This window comes from Ciconia boyciana, chromosome 9 (genome assembly GCF_034638445.1).
Source record: "Ciconia boyciana chromosome 9, ASM3463844v1, whole genome shotgun sequence".
NCBI classification, from domain to species: domain Eukaryota; kingdom Metazoa; phylum Chordata; class Aves; order Ciconiiformes; family Ciconiidae; genus Ciconia; species Ciconia boyciana.
Window position 1 is genome coordinate 12,669,049 of NC_132942.1, and position 27,895 is coordinate 12,696,943.

Below are 27,895 nucleotides of genomic sequence, written 5' to 3' on the forward strand. Positions count from 1 at the left end.
GAGCCCGGCAGGCAGTGGCGTTGGCTGCTTTGGCCTGCGAGCGCCCTGTGCCTCGACCACAGCCCCAGAGGTGACCGCGCATTATGAGAGAAAATGGGGCTTGATCCAGAAGGGAGGGACCAGCAAACACCAGCCAGGCAGGGAGCAGCGTCTGGGCAGGAGCTGCCTGGGGAGAGCAGGGCAGGGCTGGCTCCCAGCTGCACACAGGGGGGTGCGAGACAGGGGGTCGCTGCCTCCAATCTGCCCTGGGCTAAGAGTGCCCCAAATGGGGAAGCCCTGGAGACCAGTTGCTAATGCACATCTACTATTTCAATTATTGCTTTCACAAGTGATAATTGGCTATGTGTGAAACCAAATCACATTTCTGTCACAGCCTGCTGTCCCCATAAAAGGGCTCAGCTGCAGTCCTGAGGCCGGGAGAAATTGTCCTGGGGGTGCCTGGAGTCGCTGCCATGCGCTCTCCACGCGCGGGACACTCCCTCGCACACCCCACAATTCTCCTAAGCCCAGGTCTCCTCTGAGGTCTTTGTTGGGGAGGGACAGTGAAGGTGGCATGAGCACCATGGCCAGGCAGAGGCTGGACACATGAGGGACACCAGGACGGAGCAGATATGAAGGGGTTTGGGAGGGCGGGGAGCAAGGACAGCGTGGGTGAAGCAGGGAGTGAGGTGGTAAGGGGGAGCTGTGCTTGCTCACTGGGCGTGCGTTTGGGTGGGGGAATTAGTTCTGGATCTTTGCCCAAACTGAAGTTGCCCAAACCAACAACCCCAGTGGGCAGGCAGCGGGCAGGTGGAGGTGGCCCGCTCTGGACCCCCACCCTTCACGGGGTGCTGCCGCTGCCAGGGATGCCCAATGCCCGGTGTGGGACAGCACCTGGGGGAGATGCACGGCGTGGGGGGGAACCCCGGGGACACCCTCGGCCGTGCAAGGGGGGGTGGAAGGAGGTGGGTGCGGCAGGGCTGCACACGGGAGGTCACCAGTGGTGGGGACAAACTTTCCGCCCTCCGGGAGGTCTCTCTGTGCCGTGCCGGGCCGTGCCGGTGCTCGGCGCTGCCGCGCACCGAGGGAGGGGCGGACGAAGCGATTGGCCGCTCCGAAGCCGAGACCCGGCCCCGCCGGGCGGCTGCTACCGGTGACACTCGCCCGCCCGCGCCTCCCGGGGCGGCCGGTGCTGCCCGCGGCTCCGGGACCATGGACCGTCTCAGCGGTAAGGGGGGAGAGGGGATGCCCGTCCCGGGGGGCTCGGGGGTCGCGCATCCCTTCCCAACCGAGCGGGTGCAGCTCACCAGACCGATGTGGGACCCCGTCCCCAGGGTGCCTACCCCCCCGCACCAGCCCTGTGGCAGGGCCAGTTGGGGCACAAACTGGTGCCAGTTTCCCTTTGCTGGTCAGATGGGTGAAAAGCCAGAGGCCTGTAAGCAAGCCTGTGGGGTGTAACCACTTGTTAGGGGAAGTTATGGTTGTAGAAAGGGAGGTGACTGGTGTTTCTAGATGGACCTGATCGGATCTGGAGAGTTTCCCCAGCTGGGGAAGATGCCGGTGGTCTCGTAAAGCCATGGAGGGCCTGATCCCCACCCTGTTGGGAAGCGGTGGCGTTCCCACATGTGTGTGATTCCCGCCTGCAGCTTGTGGCATCAGGCTCACGTAGCTGTTAGGCTTTGATCTGGGATATGAATAAACCTGCCAGGGCTTGGGGCCAACTTTGCAGAGAAGGTCCTGGCTTTCTGCTGGGGCTGGCAGGTCCCTGGATGGGAGCAGAGGGAGGTTTTCAGGGGGCTTGCTGCTGCAGAATGGTGGTCTAGGGCTGCAGAGGAGGAGCAGGTGCTGACACGGTGTAGCACAGGGGTCCTGGCCCTTGACTGGTCCTCGGAGGTGCTGCAGCAGCACCAGCCAAAAATGATAGCAGGGGGGCCAGGGGCATTGCTCCAGCTCTGCGGGCTGGGACCATGCTGCAGTCCCAGGGCAGTTCAAGCAGTGCTGCATCTGCAACTCTGGGTCAGCACCAGAAAGACCCGAGGGTCAAGAGTTCCCCTTCCCAGTGTAAAAGGATGGGGTGGTGTTTCCGCAGTGGAAATGCAGTATGAGGAGTTTGACTTTTGGGCAGCAGCTTGCGGTGTTGGTGCTCGCACAGCAGTGTCAGTGCCCAGCAGCCCGGGAGGTGACAGGGACGGTGACAGGGACAGCCTTCCCCCATGGCTGTGGCTCGCCCTGCCTGCCAGCCAGACAGGGTGGCTTTGCCAGCTCTGAAGGAGGGTGCTGTTGCGGGAGGGGGAGTGTTGTCAAATGACATGTGATGCCAGAGCTGTCCTTCAAGGTCCCAGAGGACCTCACGAATGGGGAGAGGGGAGAGCAAAGGGTCTCGGCTTCCCCATTCTCTTGCTGTGTGAGCTGGTGGGAGGCTACCCTGTTTGCATCCCAGCCCACCCCAAAAATCAAACCTGGGACCTCACCGCAGGGAAGGGCAGGGAATGCCCAACACGCTGTGGAAACCATCCTGGAGCATCATGGAGACAGGCCTGGGCATGGCGCAGCTGCTCCACAGGCTGGCCCAGCTAGGGGAGAGCCGTTCTGCTGTTTTATCCCCCTTGCTGGTGCCTTCTATGGTGGTGGCAGCAGTGCCTGCCTGCTTTGCTTTGAGTGCTTGTAATGAATTGCTGTTGGCACCCGGATGGCTCTTTGCTAATGTAAACCTCCTCCAGACCCTCCCGCCCATCACCCAGAGCCACTGGATCCCTCTGGGAGCTGTGGCTTGCGGAGGGAAGGCGTGGGGGTCTCGCTGGGCTCCCTTCCTTAGTGCAAGGGCTGCTGGGTCCAGCAGTGCGTAGGAGCTCTGTGCCCCGTTCCCAGCCTCTGCCAGCTCTCTGGCAGCCCCTTTCTTCACCTGGAGCTCCGCTCAGCCCCTGACTTGCTCTTGCTTCATGATCTACCAGCTTCTTCATCACCTTCTGTGCTCCAGCCGAGCCTTCTGCCTTCCCTGGCAGGCTGGGCAGCGGGGCTCAGCTCTACACCAGCGCCTAACCGGGGGAATTGGTGCTCTGGGCTGTTTGTGGAGTTTCAGGTTGTGCTGATGGAGAAGCGCATGTGTGCGTGATCTGGGAGGTGATGCGTGCCATGAGCCTTTGCTCTAGCAGGGCTGTGCTCACACATGGCTTCTCCTCATTAGTGACTCTTACCTGACCTTTTGTGCCACCAGAATTTAGGTCCTGCACCAAAGTTATCTGGGGCCTAAATCCAGCAAAGCCGGCGGAGATGTGTCAGGGATAAACTTGGCTCCAGCTCGCCCACAGGAATGGGGAGGCCATGGGGTTGGTGGGAGGGAGCCCGGATCATTCCTGACCTGCTGCCTGCAAGCGGGCATCAGGAATCCTGCCCGCCCTGTGCACGTAGCCCAGTGGAAGGGGGTGCGGATTGGGTGCGAAACACAGATCGGGCCAGCTGTTAGCACGCCAGGCAAGTTCCGAGCTCTCCCCCGCATTGCAGCCATTCCTTCTGCTGGAAACTCAGCTGCCCGGGGCCACAGCCTGTTTATAGCCGGGGACCAGGCAGGGAAGGGGGCTGAGCCCACTGCGGGCTGTCCTGGCCCCACCATGCGGGGTAAAGAGGGGTGGGAGGGCAGCCCCGGGGATGCTGATGCCGAGCAGAGCAGGGAGGCACTGGAGTTATTTGCCCCTCTGCATCTTCTGATATCCTTCTGTGTGCAATGCTGCCCTTAACTGGGGGAAACGGGTCTCGCTGTAGGTACTGGATCCCTGTCGAAGCCAGCCTGGCTGCACCAGAGGGGTACAGGCCTGCCCTGCCCTGCACGTCCTGGGTGCCCACTGTGGCAGGGGCTGCTGGGGAGGGGAAGGAGTGGGCTGGTGCCCTTACTGACTGCTGCGGGGGTAGTGTCCTCCAGCCAAGGACCCTGGGGACTGTCCTATCTGCCTGGGCTGTCTGGAAAACCTGCCTCTTTCCCGCGTTTGCTCTTGACCTGGAAATGCTGTTTTCCGGTGCAAATGTGCTGAGCTGCGAGGCTGACGCACCCTCTGCTACGGAGCAGCACCGAGTGCCGATGCACGCTGAGATCCTCTTGCCTGCAGCCGGCGGGCGGTTCTTATCCCAGCCCAGGAAAACTTTGTTTAAGGTTTTGAAGAAGTGTCTCATCCCAAACAGTAGGAAGGCTTTTCAGAGGAGGACAGGGAGCGAAAACTGGGCTTGACCCAAGATTTGCCTGTTCTTCAGTAGCCAAATAACTTGCTGGGGACAGGAGATAACAATTTAGCAGAGCGGAGGCTTGAAGTGGTTTCTGGCATCCCAGACCCATGTCCTAACCCCTTAACCCTTCCCTACACCAGCTTCTGTCTAGTCTGGCACAGCTAAAGCTCTCGCCTGAGGAACACACATCTCCTGCATGTGAGGAACCTTCTTCCAGTGAAAATTTAATGGCACAGCTGTCAGTCCTGCAAAATATCTATTAAATGTCACTCTTCCAGGGCAGCAGCAGGACAGTTTGGTTGGAAACCTCCCAAGGAATTCTGCATTGTCTCTGCCAGCCCTGCCCTGCTGCCGCACAAACAAGGGCCTGGCACCCCCTGCCAGGGCACCCGCAGGATGAATAGAGCAGGTCCTGGCACCCGCGCAGCCACCAACAGCCTGCCTTTCATCACCCCGCGGCACTAAAAGCGGCGGCATTCGGGGAGCTCAGGTCCCTCTGCAGACACTGCGCTGACAATCTGCAGGCTCCACAGTGGGGAAGGATGAAAATAACTTCTTTGGCCCTCCTTCCCCCAGGCTCCCCCCACGGCACGGCTGCTGCAGCCCCTTCCATTTTTGCTCCTGATATGCCTCCCATCGCATCAAAGGCAGGCTCTTTGGCAGGCAAGGGAAAACACTGACATTTCGTAACAGTTTGGAATGAAAACAGATCTTTGCTGCAAGGGGTTTCCATGCTCAAAATACTTTTTTTTTTTTTTGAAGTGGGTTTCATGTGCATGTGATCCTGGAAGTGATAGGAGGGAGCTCCGGGAGATGCTGGTATGCTCTGATCACTGGCAATTAGCAGGAGATGTGTAAGGAGCAGCTTGAAGAATGGCTTTGGTTTTCCTCTGGGTTTTTTTGAACAGTAAGTCCACCCAACTTGGTGATGGGGGAACAGCCCCTTTTTGGCTCCTTGTCCAGTGGGTTTAGCCTCCCATTTTCATGTGGTCCCAGTGTCATCTTGCACTTTGGGAAACCAATGTTGTGAACAGAGCCAGGAATAGAAGTTATGTAGCAACAGGTTTGATAGCTGGATTTTGTGTCTTGGATTAAAAGCAGATACGGTGAACCAGTCCCGGCACTGACGGAGCCATCGGCAATAACCAGAGCAGTTGCATCTTCCCCTGTGCTCAGGCTTGTCCACTTTCCTGCCGGGATAAACTGGCTTTCCTGCCTCTCCGCCCCTGCCCTGCAGGGGTTAAGCGGGTAGGAAATGCTGTCAGCCGTGGCCTTGCTGCTGCACCTGATGCTCCCGGCGGAGCTGGGCAAGGGAAGGAAACGGAAGGGCTGTTCTCAGCTGAGAAAATACGCTTATCCTGCCCTCCGAGGGTCCTCCGGCATAGCACAGCCCCGGCCCCAGAACGCAGAGACCCTCTGCCATGCCCTGACCGCCCTGGGAACATCTCTGTCCTGCAGGGACAGGGCTGGGGTGGCCACTGAGCGGGTCCCAGACCGCCCCTGGGAAGGGGGGACTCGTGCCTGGCACAGCCCCTGGGGTCCTGAGCGTTGCTGGGGTCGAGGCAGGGATGCCCATGGATGCCTGCTAACACAGGCGGCTGGGTGCTGGGTGCTTGTCTCCCTCCCCCTGACTCTGCAGGGATATCTCCCATAGGGGGTCTGTGGTTTCTCTTCCCACCACCTCTGAAAAGAGGGGTCCGCATTGTGCAACATGGCTGAAAGCGTTTGGGAAAGCGGAGCTGGCTGGTGGCTAATCTACCAGCTCCTTCCTGCAAATCCCACGCCCTCCCTGCCCACACCCTGCTAGGTGAGGGTCCCGTACCCTCCTCTGCTTCTTAGGGTCCAGGGACAACCGCCTTGTCTGACTCTTCCTCCTAGAAAGATGTATCAGCCCTGCTGGCCTCCCACATCTCACTCCTGCGGGTCGCATATTGCATCCAAGATGTTTTGGATCTTGGCTTCGGGGAAGGGGGATGTACGGGACACAGAGAGCAGCCTTTCGGGGGATGCAGACAGCTTTCCACCCCCATCAGTGGGGCTGGGATGTCCATTTTGGAGATTTGGGGGCTGGAGGACCCACCCGACCCTGGGTGGTAACATGGCCATGCCTGCCCCGGCGCAGGGTGGTGGGGAGGGCATGCCCGCGGGAGAGCCGTCATCAGCACTGAGGTGCTGAGTCAGCAGGTTTCCCACCACAGTGCCTGCAATTAGCTGTAATTCCTGCTGTCCTGGAGGCTGAGGTTTGGTGGAGACGAAGGGCTACAGAGAGGTGAGAGCTTCAGGTCCCTCCAGCTCCAAGCTAGCTGCAGGCAGGAAGGTGCCACCCAGGGAGGCTTCCCAGTGCTTTGCCCATCACAGGGGTGGGCAAATGGCTGTGGCACCGGTCCTGGGGCCTCTCCCAGTGTCAGAAGGGAGCCCAGGCCAACCTGCTGCTCCCTGCGCTGTGGAGTTTGTTTGGAAAAGGCCAACACCAAAATTTTGGTTGGAGAAAATACATTTTATTCTGGGTTCTGACTAATCCTAACATTTCCCCTCTGCCCAAAGGTTGTTTTTTATACATTACTCAGCAGGTCTTGCCCCTGCCTGACTATTACTTTAAAGGGCATCTCAAACCTCTCTTTTTCATTCATTATTTAAACGTGTTCTCCAGCCAGCAGCCTCTAAGCCCTGCTCCCAGGCTGGCCCAGTGGAGCATCCTGGCACGCACCCGCTGAGGCTGGCACCGCGTTTTGAAATGTCGCCTGGAAGCACTGAATCTGGGCCACACAGAGCTAATTGCATTGATTGGGCTGAGCCATGGCTGGAAACAACTTGTACCTGGGGTTGCGAGCCCCCGGGGGTTCAGGGGTCCGGGGCAGGGGTAGAGCAGGCAGAGGGAAGGGGCTGCCGGTGCCCTGCCTGGGGGCGTGAGTAGGGTCACTCAGCGATATCTCACCTGGGTGCTTTTATTTGCTCGACTTCTTGCTGTGCTCAGCAGTAAGAGAGGGCGATCCAGAAACACCCCCTCCTCCTCTGGGGTGGGGGCAGCTACAGCCTCCTGTGGTTAGAGGGATAAAGTTTGCTTTTGGTGAGCTAAAGCAAACCACCTCAGTCTTCTCCAGGAGGCGGAGAAAGGGCTGCTAAGCCGTCAGCAGCGGGGGAACAGCTCCTGGAGAAGGAGTCCTGCTGCAGCACGGGGCACTGGAGGGTCGTTATCTGCCTGGGTCAGAGGAGGTGTTTGTGGGTGATTTAATCACCCTGTGAATTATTACCTGCACCGCTCGTGAAGCTGCTCTGCTTCCATGCAAGCTGCTCCGAGGAAGGATATACCCTGCAGCCCAATAAGGGCTGCCCTGGGGTTTTCTTCCGGCAGCGATGCCAGTTCAGAGGGCCTCGGCCCCTCCGATGCCCCATGGCTCTGTTGGGGGCTCCCTGGGGAGGTGACACCCCTCCGTGAGTCACTGCCCAAGGGGACTGGGGCACCAAGCGGAGCAGGCAGGGTTAGGGTTCTGCAGCCCTGGGGGAAGGCTGCAGCTCTGGGCATGCAGTCACGGCTGCTGAGGGGGAGATTTTCCACCCGGAGCCGTGCTCTGAGCATGGGCATCGCCAGGAGAGCCTCGACCCAGCTTGGGGCTTCACTGCAGGGCAGCACCCCTCCCTCTGGGCCATGCTGCAAGGGATGTGCTGCCAGCATGGGGCTGGGTGGGAAGGGAACCACCACGATTCCCTTGTTCTCCAGTTTCTCCTTTAATCCAGTTATACAGAGAAGAGGCTTGACTGGCCCCACAGCAGTGAGCGATGGTTTGTGCAGTGTGTGACCTGGCAGGGGCGTGAACACGGGCGATAATCTTTGCCCTGTGCAAGCTCTGTTGGCTTGTAGTTACACTTCCTCTATTCAGGACTCCTGTTTTCATGTGTAAGGCTGTGGGGAGGATGTGAAACTGTCTCTCCTCCAGAAAAGAGTGCAGCAGGATGGGGATATTTTGGGGTCCTGCTCCTGTGGCCAATTCCCTCGTGCCTGCCCTCTCGGCACTGGCTGGGTGCACCGGACGGAGCATCAGCCCCGGGCATGTGCTGCAGCTCCCCTTGCTCTTCTTGGCTTTTTGGGGGTTGGTAAGGACTCTGAGAAACTGCTTTGGCACAGAGGGCCAGGCTGAAGCAGGAGGGCTTGGGAAGAGTGTGGCTGAGAGGGTGGCTCTGCCGCTCGGCCCCAGGTTGGACTTGCTGCTTGGACAGTCTCTGCTGGGGTGGGTGAGTGGCTGAGAGCCAGGCCATGCGATAAGGCTTTCTGCAGAGCTATTTATACCAGGGAGACGAGCTGCTGCTGGCAAAGGCACTGGGCCAGACGCAGGACCCTTCACATGGGCACTGCTGAAAGCGGCTGAGCTGGCTGTGCCGCTGGGGCCATGCTAGGAAAGGAATCCCCCCCCGAGCTGCTGTCAGCGTTGGGGTGTGCGTCTGCAACAGATGGGGCCACAGATGAAGGAGGCTCAGCACGCACAGCCAGGGCAGCCTTCTTGCTATTTAACCTTTCTGGTTGCTCATCTCCCCCTTTCCCCGGGCTGGAGCAGGATGGAGGGGCCCTGAGAACACTGCGGGCTCCTTCGTGTAAGGAGAGAAGCCAGCGGGCAACTGCACTGGGAGGGAGAGCTGGCAGGGGACCTTCTACCCCCTTGAGCAAGCAGGTTTCACATTCATCTCCCGGGACTGATTTTCCAAGGTTATCAGCTAAGGATATTAGTTACTGTAAGGTCATGATGATGAGATCCCCAGGAGGTGTGTGTCCCTGCCCTGTCTGCTGCAGCCTGGCTTGGTGGGGCATGGGGTGTGCTGTGGGGTGGTGGGGAGGCAGCAGGGAGGTGCTGGGAGTCTGGGGGACGGGTCAAAAGGTTTGAGCTCACCTTGTGCTCTGCAACACTCGGGGGTGCTGTGGCGTCTGAGCTGGGAGCCGCTGGGGGAGCAGGGACAGCTGCCGGGGTCCTGGGGCTAACGGCAAGGGGGTTAATCACAGTGAGGGGTGGGAAGAAGCACCGGCTGGGACAGTTGGAGAGCTGGGAGGGTGGGGGGCTGGGAGGGTGGGAGGGTGGGCGGCTGGCTCAGCTGAGCCAGCCCCAAGTGCTCAGACTCCTGCTGACATTGTTGGATGCCGAGTCAGAGGCGCTCCCCCCACCCGCCCCACTCAAGGGGCCCTTGTTTTCAGGGAGGAGATGATTCATGTGCATCGAGTGGCCCCTTAGCAAATCTTCCACTGTTACGGGATGTTGTCAGAGCTCAAGTGTGATCATTAATGGTTGGCTTTTCTCTAAAAACCCTCGGGGCTGGAGCACGCCAAGTTGCTCCGTAGCTGTACAGACAGCCGGGCTGAGAGGAGGAGGTACTTTCCAGGCTGGCATTCCTTGCTGCACCAGCCCATCCCAGTCATCCCAGTTTGCCCCACACCCAGCTGGTGATGGCTGGCCAGGAAGCTGAGCCTGGCTGGCAGGGATGCCCTGCTGGCCCCTGCCACCTCCCGGGGGCTGAGCGCTGCCCTTCTCCGCCTGCTTGGCAGGGTGCTCCTCCTGCTCGCACCGGAGGAGCGGTGGCCGCAGGCGGGGTGCAGGCAGGCAGCGGTCTGTCCTCCTGTCTTCTATACAAAGGAACAATTCTGGGAGCGCTGTGCCGCCCCCGCCAAGGCACTTCCTCGCCGGCTGCGCGCCTGCCTCCTCCCTGTCAGAAAGAAACCTCCTTGGGAATGGGAATGGGAACAGGAACTGCCCAGGGAGCTCAGCAAAGAGCTCAGGAGGCCATGGTCTTCCTCAAGGAGCAGCAGCCGGGAAAAGCTGGCCCCGCCGGGGCGGGAAGCAGTGCGCTGGGGCCAGAGGGGGCTGCCAACACCCACTTCGGGCATCACCTCTCCAGTGATGCCCGCAGCCCGTGCTGGGACAGGAGGAGGCTGGGGGCTGGCAGCGAGGTATGGAGGCACATCCCGGCACCCAGGTGTCTCTTGCAGGCAGCTCAACATCAGCCTGTGGAGAGGGCAGAGTGGTTTATCTGCTGCAAGTAACTCCTCCGACAGCGCTGGGTCTGTTTGTCCTGCAGGGTGGGCGGCCTCCCTGCAGGGTTCCTCCTGGGGCTGGGCCATCTCTGCTGCTGTCACCAGCTGCTGGGGTAGCCCCTGCCTGTGCCCCCTTCCCCAGCCCGCACCCCACCTATTTATGGCATCCTATAAACGTTTGTTTACTGCCGGTGGTGGCTCTAAGCAGCCCTGCGCAAGCAGGCAGGCAGAGTGTCCCAGGGCCCTGCCCACCCCAGCAGGAAGGATTTATTTTTGCTTGGTTTTTATTTTAGCTACAAACAATGGCCGTCACTCCCAGCATCCGATTTCCCCCCAGCCCCCCTCATCCCCAGCCTTCACCTGGCATGGGAGGAAGCGTGGCCGGGGGCAGGCAGAGGACACGGGAGAGCCGTGGCTGTGGGGCTGCCGGCACCTGAGCATCCGCGGGATGGGGGTCCCCGTGCATGTCCCGCTGCAGCAGCCTTGCAGCGTTACAGTACTTTGAAACAGCATCTCCCCTCCCCGGGGCTCTCTGTCAGGCTGTGGAACAGCTTTGCTTGGGGTGACAACCCCACGTGCATTGTCTTATCCTTCTGCCTGCAAAAGCTGGGTCTGTACACCAGGAAACTCCTGCTTTGGCTTGGCTGGAGCCTCTTCCTCCTCCTCCTCTTCCTCCTCTCTGCAGGTTGCTGGAGCAAGACTTGATTTTTGCTCCTGTGACAGACCAGAGGCTGGGGAGGGGGAGATGGGCTCTGCAGCTGCAAGCTGCACCTGGACCCTTATCTCGGCACTGTGGAAGCAGGTCCCTGAGGGGGGGAGCGCTCACAGGGTGTAAAAATAGAGCTTGCCTGGGTGCAGGGTAGAGAGAGGTGGTGGGGTGCTGGAAGGGGTGCAGCTCATCTGCCAGCATCATTCTTGGTGCTGCTTCTAAGGCAGGCTTTAGCAGCAGAGGAGATACTACCCTGTTGTCCTGAACAGCAGCAGCATCCTAGTGCTGGTCCCCCAGCTCACCCTGTCCCGGCAGAGCTGCCCTGGGTCCCCTCTGCCCATGCAGCCCGAGTTAGCTAATGCTAAAGCCATCTGCTGCCGCAGCTCCCAGCCCTCCCAGGCTCGGAGACCTCACTGACATCTCCCCATCAGGCTGCAAATGCGGAGCGGAGTGAGTTTGCAGGAGGGAGGCTGGCCTTGCTCCCTCTCCTGGGATGCCTGTGTCCAAAGCCTGAGCCCAGAGAAGCGGTGCAATCCCGCAGGATTTTGGTTGCAAGAGAAGCCCCAGAAGAAAGCAGCAGGTGGGAGCCATTTGTCAGCGCCAGAGGCAGGCACGAGGCCAGAGGTGTCCCACGAGTGAGGTGGTGGCTCGGCGGGTGGGGGATGCAGGGTCCCTTTTCGACTGCGTCACCTGCCTAATGCCTGTGGCCGTTCTGATGTCGTGCTGCCTTCCCCCGTGCTGCGGGGTCTGTGCTTGCTCCTGCTGGCTATTGTAGAAGTAATGTGCTGGTCTTTGCTCACCGGGTGACCTTGGGTCGGTCACATCAGCACCTGCTGCCCTCTGCCCAGCAACCCTGGAGCAATCTCCCCTTGCTTCCTGCCGCCACCCCATTAGCCTTATTTAGGCTGGGAGCCTAAAGAGCATAGGAAATTAATTCCTTCCCTTCCTCTGCTCCCCGGGGCAGAGGCTCATCTCAGTGGGCTGCACACCCTCCTGGGATCACAGGCCTCTTTGACTGCCCCCCCCCCCGCCTCCCCCGTTGTATTTTGGAGGATGTTTAACAAGGGAGACGGAGGGGACAGCTCAGCTGGGGGGAAACAAAGGCGCCTTCAGTGCTTGCCCCGCACCGTGCTTCGTGCGCCCCAGCTCAGAGCTGGCGCTCGGGGCGTTGCTGATGAGCTCACCCGCCTGCCATGCCGGGCGACAAACCTCGCTTATCAGCCGCTCTCGCTTCTCCTGTGCAAGGGGGTCTCCTCGCCCCCCTTGCCGTGCATGCTGCCTGCTTTGTCACTGTTAGTAGAAACCTGCTTGCCCTTTTGCGCTCGGCTGGTCCGAAGCCTTGACACAGGAGCTGGTGGCTGTGATGGGAGATGTCCTACACACAGCAGGGGATGGGGATGCTGGTGAGCACCATGGCCTAGGCTTCGGTGCGCTGTGGGAAGCTGATGTAGGGTGTGTGCATGGTTCCCATCTCCTCCATGGGAGCTCGTGGCCAGCTGAGAGCCTGCTGAGCTGGGGCAGCAGGAAGATGGGTGTCTCCCTAGATGCTTGCAGGTGCTGGGTGGACAGGGGGGCATCTTGCTTTTTGTCCCAGCTACTTCCTTGCTAGCCCCACGCACCACCAAGCCCTGCAGCTGCATCCTGGGCAAGGCAGCGGAGGATGTCTCACCTGGAGACCACCACCGCATTGCTGAGCAGGAGCCTGCTCCCATCCTGCCTGTGCAGCGCTCTGCAAACACCCTAGGGAGGATCTGCCCCTCTTCCCTCTCTTCCTGCCTCTGCAGAGGGGCAAGGAGAGGGCCATGGGAGCCGAGTGCTTACCCTCGCTCATCGCACACGAGGCTCTCGCATGGCTGGAGCGGGTCCCTGCCCCGGGAGGTGCGTGCTGGAGGGGGGCAGCGAGTGGAGCATCAGCAGGACCTGGATCCTGTGGCTGCCTGTCTGCTGTGCGGTGTTTTTCTAGCTCAGGGAGCAGGAGTGGTTGCCCTCTCCTTCCCCTTGGGCTGGGGGATGCTGCCAGCTCCCCAGGCTTGCTTGCTCCTTCTGGAGCTGTGCTGAGGCTTCTCCCCCTCTGCCTGGGGGCTACCTGTCCCAGTTTGGCTTGCCCACAGCAGATGGGTGCTGGCAAAGCTGCCCTTGCCGAAAGGGCTGAGGCTGCTGTTTAGCTTGGCGCTGGGGAGGGAGGAGGAAGCAGAAGGTCAGCAGAGATAGAAGCCCATCGGCCAGGGCGGCAGGAAGAGGCTTGTGAGCTGCATCCTGCCTTCTGTCCTGGGTAGGTGGTGATTTGGGGCTGGGCATGCTGTCTCCTTGCCCGAGGGCTCATCTTGGCCAGGCGCTGATCCGCATCAATCCACTCACGTTGGATTCCCCTTCAGCTGAAAAGCTTTGAAACAGCAGTTGGTTTTACTGTGCTGTCCCTGCTTTGGGCAGCAGTGCCAGCCTGGTCCTGAGGGACTTACTCTGTGCTCTGGGCCACAGCTCATGGGGTAGAAGGTGGGCACCCAAAATTCTGGGTCAAACCTGTAGCAGCCCAGTTTTTGATGGGTGTTGGGCAGAGTGGATGCAGTGTTTGGATAGGGCCCAGCAGAAGCTTGTTAAAGAACATGAGTAATGAGGATCCCAGCAGCAGCACAGCATCCTGCCCTTCCCCCGGGAAATATGCCCGGTGCCAGCCCTCGCTGCCACCCAGCTCTGCTCTGCCGGGGCCCTTCCCCTGGCAGAGCCTGGAGGGGCAGCGGTGGGGATGGGTACAGCCCGAGCAGGGTGTCGCCGATGCTCCGTGCTGCCAGGGCCTATGTTCTCCCCTCCTTGCAAACCATCCCCATCAGTCAGCACGTCTGAGCTGCCTCTGCAGTCACCTCTGGCCTCTCCTCCTGTCCCTGGAGACCCAAAGCCAGCTGCACGCTGCCCCAGCTGTGCTGTGCTGACTTTCGGTTGCTGCCAAGAGAAGGGATCCTGCTCACGCTTGCACTGGAAGAAACAGTAGCTTTTTTCTCCCACCCTCTGTAGCCTCCAGAGCTGCAGGTTTGCTGCTGTCCCTGAGCTTGGCCTCTCCAATGCAGGCTGTCTCCCGCAGGCGCTGGATCCTGCAGGAGCTACCCTGGATGCCAGTGGGGCTGGGCGAGTGCACGGTCCCGGGTAAAATGGGAGCTTGGCTTTGGATCCAGCTCAGTTTTGTCTTATCCTGCTTGGAGGAGGTAAGGCACAGGAAGAGACCTGGGATGAGGGTATCAGTACACGTGCAGAATTGGGGGTGTGGGAGCTCATGAGAGATTTGCAGTCCATAGCTCGCCTTGTTTGAGTCCTTCCCATCCTTCCATCCCTGGCCAACACATTTTCCCAACGCTGTTGGTCAGCTGCTGCCAGCATCGTAAATACTGCTTTCAGTGATGAATTTTTTTGTAGCCCTGCTCTGATATGCAAAGACACAAGTGTTTTCTGGAGGCTTGCTGCATGGGTAACCCCACAGCTGCAGTGTGCTTTTGCTTCCTAAAAACTAGCCCAAGAATCACCACATCAAAGAGAAGACCCGCACTTTATGAGTTGTGCCTGTAATGGTGATTTGCAGTGAATTCTCTTTTCCTGCTTTTTGCTGGGCTCTCCCCTTCTCTCCTGCCTGGTTCTGACTGCTGGGCTGGTGCTATCTATGTTCAGGTGCAGTGGCAGCCCAGGAGCTGGCAGGTGCTGGGATCTCACAGAGCGATGGGAAAGCAGATGAGCAGTGGCTTCTGGTGCGGTTCCTCTTTGCCAGGACTTCAGCTGTTCTGTCCCTCTTGGCTGCCTCTGGGGCCACGTGTGTTGGACTGAGGCTCAGCTAACACAGAGCTGGGTGGGGAGAGCCCCTCCTGTGCTACAGTCCCTGTCCCCTCCCTGGGCATCTTTCAGGCCACCTGTGTGAGCAGGGACTGTCCCTTGGGGCAGTGACTCCATGCTTGGAGGAGAGAGTGGGGTGGCCTTGGAGCAGTGTGGATGAGCTGGGATGATACAGGGGAGGAGTGACAGCAGGGCAGAGGAGCTGCTGTTGGTGAGTGTGGGGAGGAAGGCTCTAGACTGTGTATGGGGACCCTGTGGAGGTGGCACTGGGCTGGGAGGTCATGGGTGGTCTGAGCACAGCGGGGGAATATGAATGTCCCCCAGCAGGCGAGGGGTGGGAGGATGTCTCCCTGGGTGGCATTGCCAGGTGGCTCTGGAGATGGCATCTGGGTTTCCTTTCCTGCCTTCCTTCCTTCCTTCCCTCTGTTGCCACCCAGTGCCTCTCACAGCAAGGGGACACCAGCAGCAATGATACGCTGTTGGGTGGACAGAGGTGTAGTTTTATCTGCGTGGAAAAATACGTGTGCTGAGCCCTTTGATAGCGGTCCAGTAGCCCTGCAGAGCTGGTGTTTCCATTCACAGGCTCAGCAGGATGCATCCCAGCATCTGCATGCACATGGAAGAGCTTGTGCATGGAAGGAGCACGTAGGCTCTTAGCAGTGCCTGAGCCGTGCTGGGCCAGCTGGGAAAGACCCCTGTCCTGGGGTCTTCCACACATTCCATCCCCTTCTGCCTTGTCTCAACCCCAGCACCCCGACACCACCCTGGCTGACAGGCTTTTTCCTGCTCCCCCTAGTGCTGGACCAGCTCCTGCCAGAGCTCAGTGTCTTGCTCAGGCTGCTGGACCACGAGTACCTGAGTGCTACCACACAGGAGAAGAAGCTGGCCGTCTCCACCATCCTGCAGAAGCTGCAGCCACCCGCAGGTCTGTGTCCTGCTCCTGCGGTGCCCGCTGGCTGTCCCCATGGGCAGTGGGTGTCCCCAGCAGCTGCCCTGGGCCAAAACCCCAGCGGGGCAGGGAAAACCATCTGCAGGGCAGGGACGAGCTGCCTCTGTGCCTAGCGCCCAGCACTTGCTCAGCCCCCTTGGGGTGCTTTGCTCCCCCCTCTCGCTTCCCAGCTTCTCCCTGCCCTGGGCACAGGGGCTGGCGTCAGCCCTGCCGTGGCTGCGGGGGGGCTGCTCCCTGCGGAAAGGCTGCTTCGCAGAGGTCTTCCTGCCACCGGTTTTTGCTGAGCACAGGGGTTTCCGCGGGAAGGCCAGGAGGGCCCTGCACCTGGGGCTTCACAGCCTTCCCACTTTCCTGCCCTCCTTGTGGGGGGGCAGCAGCATCCCTGGGGGCTCCTCTGCTCCCTGGGCACCTGCTCTGGAGGAGAGCCCCACGGCACAGTGGGGTGGGCTGGCCTGTGTCCTTGGGTTGGTGTTTGCGGGGAGGAGGGGTTGCCGGTCCTCGCCACGGCCACCCTGCCCATGCCCGGGCTGAGAACATCCCCTCGCTCCCAGGGAAGGATGTGAACTACATGTACGTCAACACGGCGTCCCTGAGCAATGGCACCAGCTTCGTGGAGTCTCTCTTCGAGGAGTTTGGTACGTGTGGACGACCCAGAGTGACACGCCAGGGGTCACGCTGGGTGGGTGCAGTGCTGGCCCTGGCGTCCCTGCTGACAGCGGGGGCTCTTGGGGCGCCCCGGGGAAGGAGGGTGAAAGCTGCATCCTTGTGCCTGGGGTGGGCGCTTGCTCCCACTCCCCTGAAGCTGCTTGGAGGCTGGCCATGGAGGGGTCCACGCACACCGCAGCCCAGCTGCGTTTACCAGCATTGCCCATCTCCCAGCACCTTCCCAGTAAAGGACCATGGGTGCTTGCCTTGGGGGAGGCCAGCTCTGGGGTTTCCTGCTCCCTTCACCCTCTCTGCTTACCCCCCGGGCAGACTGTGACCTGCGAGATCTCCAGGACATGCAGGAGGAGGAGGGGGACACAGGTGATGGCGTTGGCTTGGAGCTGGCGAGAAGCCAGACGGCAAAAACCGTAAGTCCCTGAATGCCCACCTGCAAGGTCTGCTCTGCATCTGCCCAGGGAGGTGGCAGTGGCCGGGGCTGGGACCTGTTCCTGTCCCTAGCCACCATGGTAGCTGCTGGGACTCATGACCCTCTCTGCTGCCTGGCTAACGCCGGTGGTGTTTCTGCTGTAGGTTCCTGTGGACCTTGCTCCTCCGCTGCCCACCACTCCCCCACCTGAGGATTACTATGAGGAAGCCCTGCCCCTGGGCCCCGGCAAGGCCCCCGAGTACATCACCTCCCGCAGTGAGTCCCGCTCCGTGCCGGGGTGGCAGGAGGGTGGGGGGAGCCCCGCAAGCTGCCCACTGCATTCCCCCATCTGCCTGCCCGCCTGGCAAAAAAGGCAGCCCTCGGCGGGCATGACAGCTTGTCCCAGGGAAGGAAACATCGCTGCTCCCACTGGCAACCCTCCTGTCCCGCTTCCTTCCCATCCCACTGCACTATTATTGCAGGGAGTTGTTTGCTTCCCAGCTCAACTGGGAAGAGGGTGATGGGGAGAGATTGGAGCTGCGGGGGAACTGATGCTGAGATGCCCTGGGAGGGTGTGCTTTGCTCTGCCCTGGCTCGCAGGCTCGCTGCTTGGAGCAGCCTTGGGGGGAAACCAGGTGTAACAGCCCCAGCTGCCCTCTGCTTCCTCTGCAGACAGCTCCAGCCCCCCCAACTCCATCGAGGATGGCTATTACGAGGATGCAGACAGCAACTACCCCATCACCAGGATGAATGGGGAGCAAAAAAACTCCTGTAGGTATCCGGGTGCCCTTGTTGGGGAGGGGAGAGCTTCAGCAATATCCAGCCCTGAGACGGGGGCTTGAGGGCTGGCCTGGGGGCCAGTGGGGTTGAGGCTGGAGGACCTCTCACGTGTCAGAGGCTGCTGGGCAAAAAGCAAGGAGCGTGGAGTGCTGTTTGCCATGCAAGCCACAGCCCTCATGCTGCAGAAGGGATGTAATCGTGTCTGTCAGCAGCATGGAGAAGATGTGTCCCTGCCTACGCAGCTCTCGTGCCCTGTGTGAGCTGCCTCTGCCATGGTGGAGGAGAGCTGGGACAGGGACACCACTGTGGAGCCCTGCTTCTCCGTGCCCCACGCAGGAGGTGTGGGGCAGAAGGCCAGTGTGTGATCCTCTGTTGTGGGTAGAAGGTTTAATCCAGGCTTTCAAAGTTTGAGGCTTGCAAACAAATAAGCCAGCCCAGGGGTTTGCATAGATGCACCTGGGACTGGCATTTGGCCTGCGAGCATCCTTCCTGGTTTGGAAGGGAAACAGAGACGGCTGGGGTCAAAATGCTGCTGTTTTCAGAGGCTGACATGGAGTCCGTCCACCAGAGTGCCCAGCCCAAGCTCTGTGCTGGAGCCCACCGGGCACAGGGAGCCCTGGCAGCACATGAGCGTGCCCGGCAGGCAGGGCCCCGGGGTGCCATTTGGGGTGACTTGCCTGCTTCCTTCCAGACAATGACTCGGATGTGATGAGCAGCTCTTATGAGTCGTATGATGAGGAGGAGGAGGAGGGGAAGGGCCAGCAGCTGACACACCAGTGGCCGTCAGAGGAAGCCTCCATGAACCTGGTGAAGGATTGCAGGATTTGTGCTTTCCTGTTGCGCAAGAAGCGCTTCGGACAGTGGGCCAAGCAGCTCACCATCATACGAGACAGCAAACTGCTGGTGAGCCCAGAGCTGGTGGGGGACAGAAACCCACTGGCGGGCTGGGAGGGAGGTTGGAGTCCAGGCTGAAGAAAAATAGCCCTATCCAAGCCAAGACCCTGCCCCAAGTCTGTGACTGCCCTGCAGAGCACATGCAGGGGCTGCCCTCGCTTCCCTTGCAAGCGAATGGAGGGCTCCCCTCTTTTAGGACCCCACAGAGTGAGAGGGCACCCTGCAGCCCTCCGCCACCGAGGCTGTTGCAGAGACAGAGACTGAGCCTGTGAGGGCTGTGGCACAGATAGACTGGCCTCTATCTGTGCCACCTGTGAGGGACCCTGAGAAGGGACCCCAGCTCTGCCCAGCACGGCAGCAGGATAGGCAGGTTTCGGACGAGCCCTGAGCAGTTCCCTTTGCTTCCCCTAGTGCTACAAAAGCTCCAAGGACCGGCAGCCACACGTGGAGGTGCCCCTGGGCACCTGCAACGTCATCTATGTCCCCAAGGATGGGCGGCGCAAGAAGCACGAGCTGCGGTTCTCGCTGCCGGGAGCCGAGGCGCTGGTGCTAGCCGTGCAGAGCAAGGAGCAGGCTGAGGAGTGGCTGAAGGTACCATGGCTACCCCCTGCTTTGCCCGGGGGGCCGCAGACTCTCCTTGGCATCCTCCCTGGCTGAGGTGGGGAGGGGGCTGCCCTGGGAAAGGTCTTGCCCTGCTGGAAAGGGAAGGGGGCTTTGCTCCTGTCTCTTATCGGCTGGGGGGGGGCTGGCCAGCCGCTTCCCAGGGCCTAGGCGTCTCCGGCGCTGATAGCCCCTGCGGGGTGGGGATGTTTGCTCTCCCCCTCCTCTTCCCCGTGGCCCTTTCCTGCCTTTGTTCAGAGCCAGGAGGCGGGGGCCACAGGGAAGGGGCCGTGGGTGGGAAAGGAGCCTCTGCATACCACAAACCCAGCTGTTACCCCAAACGTGGGAGAACAGGGTCATTTTACATGGCCTGGGCAAGCCATGCTGTGCCTGCCTATAAAACGGGGGGTCATGAGGTGGCCTGGGCAAGCCATGCTGTGCCTGCCTATAAAACGGGGGGTCATGAGGTGTCCTGTGCTGGCAGGATGACTGTGCAGCTTGGCATCCAAGTCCCTCACCTCTGAGATTTCCAAAATCTCTGACAAAATCTGCAAAACTGGTTGCAGTTTTGAAGGGTCAAGGTGTGTGCAGTGCCCCAGGCAAGCTGGACTTGTGCCCCAAGGAGGGCTCACTGTCCTGTCCTGCAGAGACCAGGACCTCTCTCCCCATGGTTCAGCCTGGCTCTGGCAGCGAGACCGAGACGGGAGCGTGCTGAGCCAGGGAAAGTAGCTCTGGCCCTTGGTTCCATTTTGAGTGGCTGCTGGGGGCTGTCTCCACAGGTGATAAAGGAAGCCAGCAGCCTGGCGGCGGGCGGGATGGAAGCCCCCACCTCCCCGGTGATGCCATGCAAGATGGACCTGGATAAGGTGATGGTTTCTAACCGCCCTGCTGAGGTGCTGCGTGGGGCTGCTGCGGCCGAGCCTGGGGAGCATGGAGCCGGGGGAGCAGCGAGCTCCTGGTGCAGCGCAAGGAGTCCTTCCCATCCTCGCAGCAGCTCTGCAGGGCTTATGGGGCTCCCTGGGGAAGGGGAATGAGGCTCCCCTGGTGCCAGGGGACATCCCAGCCCTGCGCGGGAGGGACGAAGGGCTGATAGTGGCCGTTGCTAGGGGCTGTGTAGGGGGATGCTGCTGACAGGGTGTCTGCTCTGCTCCCCCTGCAGCGGCTGTCGCAGGAGAAGCACACCTCCGACTCGGACAGCGTGGCAACAGGCGAGACCAGCTCCCCGGCGGCCCGCAGAGAGCCCAGCGAGCACGGTACGGCCCCTTCCCCCAGCCAGGCGGGCTGTCCCCCCAGCCAGGGGGGGCCGGCTGTGTGCATGACAGCTGGGGAGCATCCTTTCCCAGTGAGGGGGGATGCCGTGACATGCACCGGAGGCACACAGCTACCCTGTCCACCTTCCAGGAAAAGGCAAAAAGAGCGGCTTGGCTGACCTGAAGGGCTCGATGAGCCGGGCGGCAGGGAAGAAGATCACCAGGATCATCAGCTTCTCCAAGAAGAAGCCTTCCCCCGAGGACACACAGACCTCCTCCACCGAGGAGGACATCCCCTGCTGCGGTTCGTGCAGGCTGGGGGCAGAGATGGGGCTTGGCTCGTGCGAGGCTGGGAGCGGTGGGGCGCTGGCATCCTTCCCCCCCTGTACGGGGGGGGGGCAGGGGGTAAGGGGGCAGTGGGGTGGGGGCAAGCTCCCTGAGCTGCTGGAGGGCTGTGACACTGCCTCAGGCTACGAAATGGTGCCCAGTCCCAGCTCTACAAATTCCCTTGCTGTGTGGGGAGGGAGCGAGGGGTCACCTGTCCTCCTCAGGTGACTGTGTGGGTCCAGGGGTCCCAGCTGGCTCTCTGTGGGGAAACTGAGACACAGAAGGACCAAATGAGAAGGGAGCCATGCCGTAATCTCTGGGCAGCCCTGTCTCGTTAAAGCCTGACCGAGGTCTGGTGAGCAGGCACTGAGACCCTTCCCTCGGCCCTGCCACCCCCCAGGCTACCTCAGTGTCCTGGTTAACCAGTGCTGGAAGGAGCGCTGGTGTCGCCTGAAGGGCAACACCCTCTACTTCCACAAGGACCGCACCGACCTGCGGACCCACGTGAACGCCATCGTCCTCCGGGGCTGTGAGGTGGTCCCAGGGCTGGGCCCCAAACACCCCTTCGCTTTCCGCATCCTTCGCAATGGGCAGGAGGTGGCAGCGCTGGAGGTGAGCGGGCAGTGGGGTGGGCAGGGTGTGCCAGTCCCATGAGGAGGGGGTTGCCAAGCTGGGCGAGCATCTCCTGTGATGATCAACACTTGCATGTAAGCGGTGCCTTGTTTTCACCTCCCCTGCACGTTAAGGAAGCCCAGGGCATCGTTTGGGTGAGCCGGGGGCAGCCTTGCAGGTATCTGCAGGCTGGAGGCAGGGAAGAGGCTGGCAGGGCTGAAGCAGGCAGGTTGCAGGGGGTGGCTGGGGGGTTGGGACTGGGACCTCCTGCATGTGCCTGTGTGCTTTCTCTTGGACCCTCCTAAGTCTTGCACACACACTTCGTGTCAGAGGGCCCTTCTCCACAGCGGGGCTTTGTGGCAGGAGCAAGGGCGAGGGGCTGGGAGCTGGGCATGCACCCCAACCCTTTCTCTCTCCTGCAGGCAAGCTGCTCCGAAGACCTGGGCCGCTGGCTGGGTCTCCTCTTGGTGGAGACAGGCTCGCAGACGGCACCAGAGGCCTTGCACTACGACTACGTGGATGTGGAGACGATTGCCAACATAGTGACGGCTGTGAGGCACTCTTACATGTAAGGCTGTCCTCCTGCTGTGCCATGGCTGGGAAGGGGCCATGCCGGGGGTAGAGTGTTGGGCTGGGATGGTGATCCTCAGCCCTGTGTGTTCCCTAGAAAAGGCACGCACTGGGACATGGTTTGTGCTGTGATCTCAGGGAGAGCTGGTGTCCCAGGGGTTGGCGGTTCCTGAAGCAGGGCAGTTTCCCTCAGGCAGGATGGAAAGTGGAAGGTGTTTCATCAACACTGATGAAGGACTTAAGGGATATGTGTGGTAGGGTAGGGTTTGGTTGGGTAGGGTAGGGTAGGTTAGAGTGCTCGTGAGTGAAGCTGGGAGAGCAATACAGGAAGCCCTCTGAGATGGAAGGGCTCACTGGGGTGCTGGCAGGGATGTCCTGGAAAGGAAGACACCATCCCTTCTCCCGCAGGTGGGCCAGCTCCTCCCAGGACCACTGGCCAGACTCCTCCCACGTGGTGTACGATGATGTCCCCTATGAGAAGGTTCAGGTGAGCGTGGCTCAGGGGCTTGCCCTCTCCCATCATTGTGGCCAGGCTACAGAAGATGACCAGGGGAGCCTTGGCTGGGCTGTGATGGCCCCGCAGGTGTTTCAGCATGCTCCCTCGCATCCCCACTGCAGGGCGAGGAGGAGCCGGGGCGGCCTGCAGGAGCCCAGGTGAAGCGTCATGCCTCCTCCTGCAGCGAGAAGTCACGGCGGGTGGACCCGCAAGTCAAAGTGAAGAGGCACGCGTCGAGTGAGTGGGGGCCCTCAGCCACAAACCTCAGTAGGGGGGACCCTGGCCTGTGTGGGAGGACACTGTTCCCCCAAGGGGGTCTGCAGCCAGGCTGGGGCTGGCCGGCTCCGGCACACGGGTGATGCGCCAGCTCAGCTGCACTGTGGGTGGCATCGGTGCAGCTGGGGCCAGAGCCTTCATGACAGGCTCTCCTTGTGCGTGCAGATGCCAACCAGTACAGGTACGGGAAGAACCGGGCTGAGGAGGATGCCAGGCGATTTCTGACAGAGAAGGAGAAGCTGGAGAAGGAGAAAGCATCGATCCGCAGCGAGCTGGTGTTGCTGCGGAAAGAGAAGCGAGAGCTGCGGGAAGCCATGAAGGGCAGCACGGGTAGGTTGGTGCCACCCGAGTGCTGCGGCTGAGGATGCTCGAAGGCACTCGGGTGCGGGGGGAAGGCTGCAGAGCCGGGGTGGGATGGGGACGCTGGGCTGGTGGTGGCATTGTGGCCGTGAGCAGAGCTGGCTGCAGCACGCTGCCGCGCTGGCAGCCCCATCTAGCGTCCCTATCCAGGAGGATGGGTAGCTTCGTGCTGAGCTGGGCACGCTTGTGCATGCAGGGTCGAAGCTGCAGGACCTGGAGCAGCAGGTGGCGGTGCTGGAGGAGCAGTGCCGGCAGAAGGAGGAGCGTCGCGTTGACCTGGAGCTCAAGCTGACCGAAGTGAAGGAGCGGCTGAAGCAGTCACTGGCGGGAGGGCCGGCCCTGGGGCTGGCTGTGACTGGCAAGGCTGAGAATGGGGTATGCACCCCTTCTTCCTCGCTCTCGTGGCTCCGGCTTCCCCCAGCAACAGTGCTTGGGATGGTGGGGGGAGCAGGACATGGGGAAGAAGGGACATCCCTGCTGCTTTGTCCCGTTGTGGACAGAGGTGGGAAGCAAAGCGCCAATTAGGTTTGGCCACATCAGTTTGGGCCTCATGACAGTTTGTGCTTTTTTTTTCCCCTGGCTGTGCCTGCTCCCTGGGTCTCCTAAATCCTCCTCCTTCTTGGTCCCCCTTTTCCACAGGAAGCTACAAACAAGCCAAACGGGAGCCCCCCTGAGCACTTGGTCCCTGTTAACTGTGCAGCAGAACTGAGGAAGAGAAGTCCTTCCATCCTCCCTGCCAACAAGGGAAACGTGCTCCGGAAGGCCAAGGTCCTGCTTTGCTCTTCCTCTCCTCCCCGGCCCTACAGGAAATCTCATCCTTCGTCTCGTCTCCCTTCCTTGACCATGAAATCTGGGGACTGGGGATGCTCCCTACCCCAAAAGCAAGGGGTACTGCCAGGATGCTGTGCAGCCACGCTGGCCCAGCTCAGTGGCACTCGCTGCTGGCATGAGCCCAGCTTGCAGGCAGATTTGGGAGGTGCAGGGCTGGGTGGGCAGAGGGGAGAGCATCATAGAATCATAGAATAGTTTGGGTTGGAAGGGACCTTTAAAGGTCATCTAGTCCAACCCCCCTGCAATAAGCAGGGACATCTTCAACCAGATCAGGTTGCTCAGAGCCCCGTCCAACCTGACCTTGAATGTTTCCAGGGATGGGACATCTACCACTTCTCTGGGCAACCTGCTCCAGTGTTTCACCACCCTCATTGTAAAAAATGTCTTCTTTATATCTAGGCTAAATCTACCCTCTTTTAGTTCAAAACCATTACCCCTTGTCCTATCGCAACAGGCCCTGCTAAAAAGTTTGTCCCCATCTTTCTCATAGACCCCCTTTAAGTACTGAAAGGTCTCCCTGGAGCCTTTTCTCCAGGCGGAACAACCCCAACTCTCTCAGCCTGTCCTCATAGGTGAGGTGCTCCAGCCCTCTGATCATTTCTGTGGCCCTCCTCTGGACTCACTCCAACAGCTCCATGTCTTTCCTGTACTGAGAGCTTCAGAGCTGGACACAGTACTCCAGGTGGGGTCTCACCAGAGCAAAGTAGAGGGGCAGAATCACCTCCCTTGAGCTGCTGGCTACACTTTTGATGCAGCCCAGGATACGGTTGGCCTTCTGGACTGCAAGCTGACTCATGTTCAGCTTTTCATCCACCAGTACCCCCAAGTCCTTCTCCACAGGGCTGCTCTCAATCCCTTCATCCCCCAGCCTGTATTGGTACCAGGGGTTGCCCCAACCCAGGTGCTGGACCTTGTACTTGGCCTTGTTGAACCTCATGAGGTTCCCATGGGCCCACTTCTTGAGCTTGTCCAGGTCCCTCTGGATGGCATCCCATCCCTCAGGTGTGTCAACCACACCACTCAGCTTGGTGTCATCTGCAAACTTGCTGAGTGTGCACTCGATCCCACTGTCTATGTCACTGATGCAAATATTAAACAGTACTGGTCCCAGTACGGACCCCTGAGAGACACCACTTGTCACTGATCTCCATCTGGACATTGAGCCGTTGACCACTACCCTCTGGATGCGACCATCCAACCAATTCCTCATCCACCAAACAGTCCACCCATCAAATCCATATCTCTCCAATTTAGAGAGAAGGATGTTGTGGGGGACCGTGTCAAAGGCCTTACAGAAGTCCGGATAGATGACATCCATAGTTCTTCCCTTGTCCACTGATGTAGTCGCTCCATCATAGAAGGACACTAGGTTGGTCAGGCAGGACTTGCCCTTGGTGAAGCCATGCTGGCTCTCTCAAATCACCTCCCTGTCCTCCATGTGCCTTATAGCATAGCTTCTAGGAGGATCTGTTCCATGCTCTTCCCAGGCACAGAGGTGAGGCTGACAGGTCGGTAGTTCCCAGGGTCTTTCTACCCTTTTTTAAAATGGGCATGATGCTTCCCTTTTTCCAGTCACCAGGGACTTCACCTGACTGCCATGACTTTTCAAATATCATGGAGAGTGGCTTGGCAACTACATCAGCCAGTTCCCTCAGGACTCTGGGATACATCCTGTCAGGTCCCACAGACTTACGTATATTCAGGTTCCTCAGCTGGTCATGAACCTGATCTTCTCTTACAGTGGGAGGGACTTTGCTCCCCCAGTGCCTGTCTTGTGGTCCATCTACTCGAGAGGTGTGGGAAGAGAGGTTGCCAGTGAAGACTGAGGCAAAAAAGTTGTTGAGTACCTCAGCCTTCTCCTTGTCCGTTGTTACCAGCTTGCCAGTCTTGTGCATCATGGGGAGTACACTTTCTTTGACCTTCCATTTCTGGCTGACATACCTGTAGAAGCCCTTCTTATTCTTTGCATCCCTTACCAAGTTCAGCTCCATCTATGCTTTGGCCTTCCCGACCCTATACTCTTCTCAGGATACCGGTCCCTGCTTCCACTGCCTGTGCATTTCCTTCCTGCCCTTTAGTTTGACCAGCAGGTCTCGACTCAGCCATGCTGGTCTCTTGCCTTCCTTTCCTGATTTCTTACACCAGGGGATCGAGAGCTCTTGCGCTCTATGGAAAGCATCCCTAAAGATCTGCCAGCTCTGTTCTGCTCCCTTGTCCCTGAGGGCAGTTTCCCAGGGGGTGCTATTGACTAATTCCTTGAACAGCTGGAAGTTTGCTTTCCTAAAATTCAGTGTCCTGACTTTACTCTTTGCCTGACCCATATCCCTCAGAACTGTGAACTCCACCAGTGCGTGATCACTGCAGCCCAGGCTGCCTCCAATCTTGACATCACTGATTAGCTCACTTGCGTTGGTGACCATGAGGTCCAGTACTGCATCCCCTCTGGTAAGGCTGTCTATTACCTGGCTTAAGAAGTTATCCTCAATGTATTCCAGGAGTCTCCTGGATTTCCTACAGCTCGCAGTGCTACTTTTCCAGCATACTTTTGCAGCATACTTTTGCAGCATACTTTTCCTACAGCTCGCAGTGCTACTTTTCCTTCAATCGGGTGGTTGAAGTCCCCCAGCAGGATGAGAGCCTGTAAGTGTGATGCTTCCTGTAGCTGGCGTAAGAAGGCTTCGTCAATAGGCTCCCCTTGATCAGGCGGCCTCTACAATGCCCAGGGCAGCAGTGACCCCAGGCTTTGAAGATGCTGGGGTGGCCCAAAGGCCCCGGTAGGGAGGGAGGTCCTCGAAGGGCTCAGTGCTTGCTTCTCCAGCAATGTCTCATCCCTTGCTTTTTTTCCTTTCTCTGCAGGAATGGGAAAAGAAGCAGACTTAAGCCGGGCTGTGGGAATGCCTGCCGAGCCCCCACCGGACACTGGGGCTCACGGAGGAGCTACAAGCCCCCTTTCTCCGAGGCGCCGGGAGGGTGCTGGGAAGGCATGAGAGGAGAGACGCCCTCCCACGCCCCGCCACTGCGGCACTGTCTGCCTCGTGGGCAACACTATAAACCATGGGAAAGGGGGCGGGAGGGGGATTTGGGGGGTGGGTGGGGAAGAGGGGTCCGTTGTGGATCAGGGTTGCATACTACTGGGAAACCCATCTCTGGGGGGAGCCTCCCATGGGGCCGGGAGTTCGACGCAAGGTGTGTGTGCCTGTGATGGTGCATAAGGAAGGAGGGGAGAGCCCAGGGGCTGGCAGTCGGCACTGCCCAGCAGGCACTCTGATTTATCAGGATCAGCATGTGCCACCTGGGGGGATGCTGGAGGCCAGGGGGATGCTGGAGGCCAGGCTACCACTTTCCAAAGTGACCACAGACTTGCTGGGGATTTTTGGCTGCCTCGGTGTTGGGGTTCATGAGCTGCTCAGGACCAGACGCTTTGGAGACACCGATCATTCACCCTGCTCACTGCTCCCAGCTCTGCAGGGTCTCATCTCAGGGTTCCTCATGTCTTGAGCTCACTGTGCCTCAACCAAGTGCCCTTGTCCAGTATTTCCTTCTTGTCCTCCAGGCAGTAAGGGTCAAGGCATGCTGGCTTCCCTTGGGAATGAATGAAGCTCAAGTGTCAGCATTTGAAAGCAAATTAACAGTGGATAACTTTCAACCTCGCTAAACAGCTTAGAAGGGCTGCAAAGGGCTGAGGCGCTCTCTGCCCTAGCCCCATACCAGCTTTTGGGGGAGGTTGGGGGCGAGGGAGGGGGGTTGTCTCCTGGCCAACAGCGCATTCACACTATTGCTGCTGCAGTCAGACATGGTTTGCCAAGGCATGTGGTCAAAATGGAGTGAAGGGAAGTTTAAAAATAAAACAAAAAAAGGTGCTTTCAAGTGAGGGGACTGGAACAGAAAAGAGAAATAGAGGAAGGTCATTTAGCACAGGCAGAAACGAGGGACAGGAATAAAAAGGAAAGGCCCAGGCTTTTGTGCCGGGAACAAGGGAGCAGGCCCAACACCCACTCATGCTAACAATTGCCACAATTAACCTTTGGAGCTCACTCTTTCAAAGCCCTCTTGTTAGTAACTAGGTAAGCAGCTTTAAATAAAAATGCTGGCACTGGCACACCCCTTCCCCTGGCTGTAGGGAACACGATGGGTAAAATACTCCTGCTC

The 27,895-nt window shown here is 59.6% G+C and overlaps 1 protein-coding gene across 2 annotated transcripts; it reads left to right on the plus strand.

Annotated features, from left to right (window-relative positions):
- The first annotated feature begins 1,162 nt into the window (after positions 1-1,162).
- AFAP1L1 (actin filament associated protein 1 like 1) lies at positions 1,163-26,793 on the plus strand. Of its 2 annotated transcripts, XM_072872476.1 has the most exons (19): positions 1,163-1,207; positions 15,526-15,654; positions 16,230-16,313; positions 16,654-16,751; positions 16,915-17,026; positions 17,423-17,521; positions 18,222-18,433; positions 18,836-19,015; positions 19,804-19,890; positions 20,184-20,277; positions 20,426-20,578; positions 21,002-21,213; positions 21,636-21,781; positions 22,192-22,270; positions 22,402-22,516; positions 22,721-22,885; positions 23,112-23,290; positions 23,555-23,683; positions 26,603-26,793. In XM_072872476.1, the coding sequence occupies exons 1-19, from the start codon at positions 1,192-1,194 to the stop codon at positions 26,624-26,626; spliced, it is 2,313 nt and encodes a 770-aa protein (XP_072728577.1). In that variant the 5' UTR covers positions 1,163-1,191; the 3' UTR covers positions 26,627-26,793. The 2 variants fall into 2 exon arrangements, with proteins under 2 accessions (XP_072728577.1, XP_072728578.1); XM_072872477.1 differs by lacking the exon at positions 23,555-23,683.
- The last annotated feature ends 1,102 nt before the right edge of the window (positions 26,794-27,895 follow it).

Bases quoted from the DNA above. Each gene is read 5' to 3' on its own strand.
- AFAP1L1 (XM_072872476.1), top strand. The intron at 16,752-16,914 runs GTAAGTCCCTGA...TTTCTGCTGTAG, and splicing joins GAAGCCAGACGGCAAAAACC to GTTCCTGTGGACCTTGCTCC. The intron at 19,016-19,803 runs GTACCATGGCTA...CTGTCTCCACAG, and splicing joins AGGCTGAGGAGTGGCTGAAG to GTGATAAAGGAAGCCAGCAG.